At 33.2% G+C, this 5,874-nt stretch overlaps 1 protein-coding gene across 1 annotated transcript; it reads left to right on the forward strand.

Moving 5' to 3' along the window:
* Window positions 1-834, forward strand: LOC135588984 (thaumatin-like protein 1). The gene has a single exon (XM_065081312.1). The coding sequence runs from the start codon at window positions 136-138 to the stop codon at window positions 832-834; it is 699 nt and encodes a 232-aa protein (XP_064937384.1). The 5' UTR covers window positions 1-135.
* The last annotated feature ends 5,040 nt before the right edge of the window (window positions 835-5,874 follow it).

Below are 5,874 nucleotides of genomic sequence, written 5' to 3' on the forward strand. Positions count from 1 at the left end.
ACGCCCACAGGCGAAGTAGAACTTTAGTCGCAGCACTGTCTCTGTCGCCTTCTTCGTCGCCATCCTGATCTCAGGTCCGTGATCATTGGTTCTATGTATGCCTTCCCTTGACATTGTTATGTCATTCGTTCATGCATGATACTTGTTGATGCTTCTTCAGGCGCACGCTCCGCCACCTTTAGCTTCAAGAACAACTGCTCCTTCACTATTTGGCCTGCCTCGTTGGCCAATTCCGACAAAGGTGCTCTTTCCCAGACCGGATTCCAGCTGGACAGTGGCGCCTCCTTTTCACTGGACGCGCCACCCGCCTGGGGAGGCCGGCTGTGGGCTCGGCAAACGTGTTCCACCGACTCGGCGGGCAAATTCTCGTGCATCACCGGGGACTGCGGCACTGGGCAGGTGGCGTGCAATGGGGCGGGAGGAGCGCCGCCGACCACGCTCATCGAGTTCACCCTGCAGGGCTACGGAGGCAAGGATTTCTACGACGTGAGCTGCGTCGACGGCTTCAACTTGCCGGTGTTGGTCGTTCCCAGCGGGGGGTCGAATTGCAACAGCACGTCGTGCCCGGTGAACGTCAACGCGCTGTGCCCCCAGGAGTTGCGGATAACAGCGCCGGACGGGGGCGTGGTGGGGTGCAAGAGCGCATGCTTAGCCTTCAACACGGACGAGTACTGCTGCAGGGGCCAGTACGGTAGCCCGGACACTTGCAAGCCCTCCTACTACTCCCAGATCTTCAAGAATGCATGTCCTCAAGCATATAGTTATGCTTATGATGATAGGACCAGCACCTTCACCTGTGTGGGGGCTAACTACGATATCACCTTCTGCCCTTGAAACGGATGTAAGTTAAAGACGCGCTTAGTCTTGTTTCGTTGACAGAAGAAGAACATTAAAAGAGTTTTTGAATTCCTACCTAAATGTTGTTTGACTTGTACCTTTTTTTTCTTTTTTTGTTCATCATCGATCTAGAGAACAAAATGCATGCAACACAACTATGAAATTATACCATGTTGGGATCCTAAAATAATTTAAAATTTTTGGAGTTAATATCCTAGGAGAACAAGAGATCTTGATTTGAGAATTTTTTTTTCGTAAAAGTAAAAAATCTTAAAAATTAACGTTTATTTTTTCTTATTTCTCAAGTATATGTAGAGTATGATAAGAGGTGAGAGCAAAATATGAGAAATACCTTAGCTGCTATTGGATCTAGAGTCTAAAGGTTATCATCCATAAAAAGTTATAGGATCTAGAGAGAATACATACTTTTCAGCATTTATACGAGAGGGTATGTATGAGATAGAATATATTCCTAATAACAAATGAGAATAGGTTATATTATAGAGAAGGTTATCCTCTAGGAATCTAGAGAGGATGCAAGTATGTATTTTTCAGCGTTTATGTGAGAGGGTATGTATATGATAGAATATAATCTTAACAACAAATGAGAATATATTCGATTCTAGAGAAGATTATCCTCTAGGGATCTAAAGAGGATGTAAGTATGTACCTTTTAACATTTATGTGAGAGGGAATATAATACTCTTAGCTATATTCTCTCCCAACGGTAGATAAAATTCATATGATACTCTCGATAATAGATAAAATACTATTTCTTATCCACCAAAATAAAAACATAGATCTATCAATAGTAGATGGAAGAATCCATATGACAGCCTGCTAAACCCTGAAAGGAATCGCTATCCAGTATATTGGCTCTCTTATAATTAAGAGGGATTATTCAAGTCTTTTTATTACATCAACCTTATATCTTATGTTAGTCTCAAGTTGGTGCTAGCACATATATATATATATATATATTAAAAAAATCATAATAAAAGGATTAGATTGGATCCACCACATGATGGTCCTAAAGTTCTTACCATACGAGGCATTACCAATGAATATCTCACATCCATACCAAAGTTGATCATTCATTTATCAAGAAATCATAATCAAACTTGTAAATCGAAGACCTCAAAACTTATAAATGATCTATCAACATTATAAACATCTAGAATCATACCCCCAATTCACTCTTGATCGGCCTAAATCATAGTTGAATTGGTCCAACCGATTCAAATCGGGCTTAATTAAAATAAATTTAATTTAACCAACTAATAATCCTCATAAGATTAGTTTTGAATGTATCGTAACTTCGTCTAACTTAGAAGAATTGATTAGGTCTAATATGGGTCAAATGAGTTTAAATTGGTCGAGAAAAATTCAGAAGCACTTTAAACTGATCAAAATCAACTAAATTGGTTCGGTTCGGATCTAATTTAGGAATCAATTAGGGCCAAACTCATAAAATAAGTTAAAATACATCGGAATAGGAACAGTGAAAACTTGGGCTACAAAGGTTTTTGTAGGCTCGGATTTGGGCTCAACCCGTGTTTAGGCATCGGGTTAAGCTTTGATCCAACCCACCAACAACACATAATACATGTGAACTTAGTAGATCACTTATACTGATCTACTAATAGATGTCACGTTCATACTGATCTTAGTAGATCACTTATTCATAAAGCAATCATAATCAAACTCGTAGATCAAAACAAATAAGATTAATCCCCTTTTGTTTTCATAAAATTTTAAATTTTCAAAACAAATCATATAATAGCTTTAAAATTCCATATAAAAATAAATAAAAATTCCAAACATCAGAGTTATTTAACTAAAATCAAAAACATAATTTATTATATTACAAAACTGTTTTTCATGAATTAAATATCAATAACTAGTGTTTTTAAAATTATAAGTTCAATAAATCATGAATAATTCAGATAATATCATATGAACATATTTCAGGGTAGAGAAAACATATCCTAAATTATTCAGAGTAGATAGATAACCAACAAGATTCAAAATCTATTTGTTTCCAAATTAATGCCTAAAAATACTTGAAAATTTCTGACTAAAGAAATAAAATTCTAAACATGCAGAGTAGTTTATCCAAAACAGAAACGTAATTAAAAATATTCAAAATATATCTTTATGAATCAAAAACAGCATTCAAGTCCATAATTCCAACAATTCCAAATTATGCGCTATATAATGGGCATGAAGCTCATATCATGTAAGGCACAAGAGATGTCAAATTTATACTATTCTTAGTAGATCACTTATTCGTCAAGCAATCATAATCAAACTGGTAGATCAATCTCGATATCTTTAAACTCATAAATAATCTATTGACATCATGAATCATACCCTAATTAGTTTTTAATTTATATGAACCCTAGTTGAATCAATCTAATTAATTTGAATCAGACTTAATTAAATCAGAATTTTATTAAACTAACATACAATCCTTATAAGACTAGTTTAAAAACTATTTCTATGAATAAAATTATTTAATTAATTAAAAATCCTGTAATACATAGAAGTTCCAGATAAAATATTATGAAACATTTAGAAGATAAAGAGATCAAAATAAAATTAAATAATAATAATAATAAATCTGATTTTTTTATGTATTAAATCAAAATAAAATAATAAATAATAAATTTATAGAATGATTTCTAAATATAATAAATCAGAATTATGCAGAATTTTAATTATAAAAATATAAATTCACATATGATGAAATATGGAAAGTCAGGTAATCTATCTCTCCGACAATTGTCTCATGTCTCTTTGCTCATATCATAACCTCACTGCACTCGGATGAACATGGAGAGTTCTACGCATCCTATCCATATGTAGGAGAGATAGAAGAGTCTAATACGATAATTTCATAATTAATTAAATATTATTTGTTTCATAACATAAAATAATTGATTTATATTTAAAACTCTTTTTTAGATCAACATATCATCAAATCTACTTAAACAACAATTAAATATTTCACTAGGGATAGAGGATCTTAGTTGGCTTTCCTACAAGACCGAAGGGCAATGGGTTGCAAAAATACGGTTAGCTTTGAGCTAGATGAGTTATATTATAAAAGTCTGAGTATTTTCTAAGAGTTAAATAAATGTAGCAAGATGATGTTCTCTAACCTACAACCAATTATAAGAGCTAAAGCCCTCTATTAGTGAGAAGGAAGAACAACAAAATTAAAATGTATAGAGATCAATAATCTTGATGACTTTGGCCTCTCATCTTGTGAAATCAAGTCATATGGGAGATATTGTATAATTCCAAAATAAAAAAAACATCAACGTCGCTGTACGACTAAATTGATACGACAACCTAATCTCTTAGGGCCATCATCAATACATCTTCCAAAATAATGATAAATCATCATTTTTTAAGTTGATTGTATCTTTAAAATGATTATATCTTTTACAATAATTATATTTTTAAGAGGATTACTCTTAAAATAATCACCATCAATCAAATCGACCTCACTCTCAAAATGATTGTACCATCGAGTCAGTCATACATAATCATGCTTTCAATTCGATTACACCTTTAAGTTGCTTATTTGCTCATGTCGATCGCACTCACAAGTGAAGGAGGATCGAGATTCTCGATCTCGATAGGTCGGAAGAGAAGAAACCGATACATTAGAATCTAGCTTCTCTCTCTCGACACTCAAACCCAGCTTTATAATCCAAGCAATTTACTTGTGAGCCCAACATTATACTCTTATTAGAACGAAAAGTTGAGAGCGAAACACTTTACCACTCCGGCAAGCATCTGCGTATGATACAGTAGTGAGAGCAAATGTATAGATAGTACATATTTGCACCATATGATGTGTCGTCAGAAAATATATCTATCGGATGTGACTAATATGTTGTTTTAGCATATGATACATTCACATTTGCTTAAGACATCAAAATATCTGAACCATCCATGATTGACCAAGCCCAAAGCATTCCTTATGCACTCGATTTATTTATTCAGGATAAAAATAACGTATCTAACGTGACCAATATATATATATATATATATATGCTCATGGTATATTTGTCATGGACATAAATCCATCCGAACCACCTAATACAAACCATGTCTCTTATGCCCAATTGATCCCTCTAGAAAAAATATATATCTAAAGTGTTAGGATTAATAAATATTTTAAGATTTTTAGAACCAATGTTTAAAAAGAACAAGAAATCTTTGTGAGAAAAACAATTATGATTTAGGATTTGACTTTTCTATAAATATATTATAGTTTTGGTGGGGAAACAGTAAGATACGATGAATGCTTTGAGTACTCTTAGGTTTTTTTTCTTTTCTAGGGTGCACAAAGAGGGTGTTCTCTGAGGTTTATAGAGATGATGAAATTTTGTAAAATCTATATGATTGGGTATAAAAGAGGATTAGGCTTGAGTGAGGATAACAATGATCTTGTAATTGATCTCACGTACTAAAGAATTTGGTTTTCATAGTGGATTTAAGTTGAACCATAGTAAATCTTATATTGATTTTCTAGTATATTATATTATTATTGATCATTCACTTTGAATATTGATTAGGTCCAAGTCATTATATTAAGTAATGAATTTAACATCATGCATTATATTATGTCCAAGTCATTATGTTGATTAGGTCCGAGTCATTATGTCCATCTGTGATTCACCAAGCCCAAAGCATTTCTCTTGCACTTGATTTATTTATTCAGGTTAAAAATACTATATCTAACGTGACCATTATTATTATTATTATTTGGTCACGATGCATTCGTCTTTAAATCCATCGAAAGTACCTAATGTAATCCATGTCTCTTATGCCCAATTGATCCTTCTAGAAAAAATATATCTTACGTGTTAGGATTAATAAATATTTTAAAATCTTTAGAACCAATGTTTAAAAAGAACAAGAAATCTTAGTACGAGGAGAAATCATCTTGAAAATAATATTATGATTTAGGGTTTGACTTTTCTATAAATATGTTATAGTTTTGATGGTCAAACAATAAGA

This window comes from Musa acuminata, chromosome BXJ1-8, assembly GCF_036884655.1.
Source record: "Musa acuminata AAA Group cultivar baxijiao chromosome BXJ1-8, Cavendish_Baxijiao_AAA, whole genome shotgun sequence".
Lineage (NCBI taxonomy): Eukaryota > Viridiplantae > Streptophyta > Magnoliopsida > Zingiberales > Musaceae > Musa > Musa acuminata.

Bases quoted from the DNA above. Each gene is read 5' to 3' on its own strand.
- LOC135588984 (XM_065081312.1), top strand. From the start codon at position 136: ATGATACTTGTTGATGCTTCTTCAGGCGCACGCTCCGCCACCTTTAGC.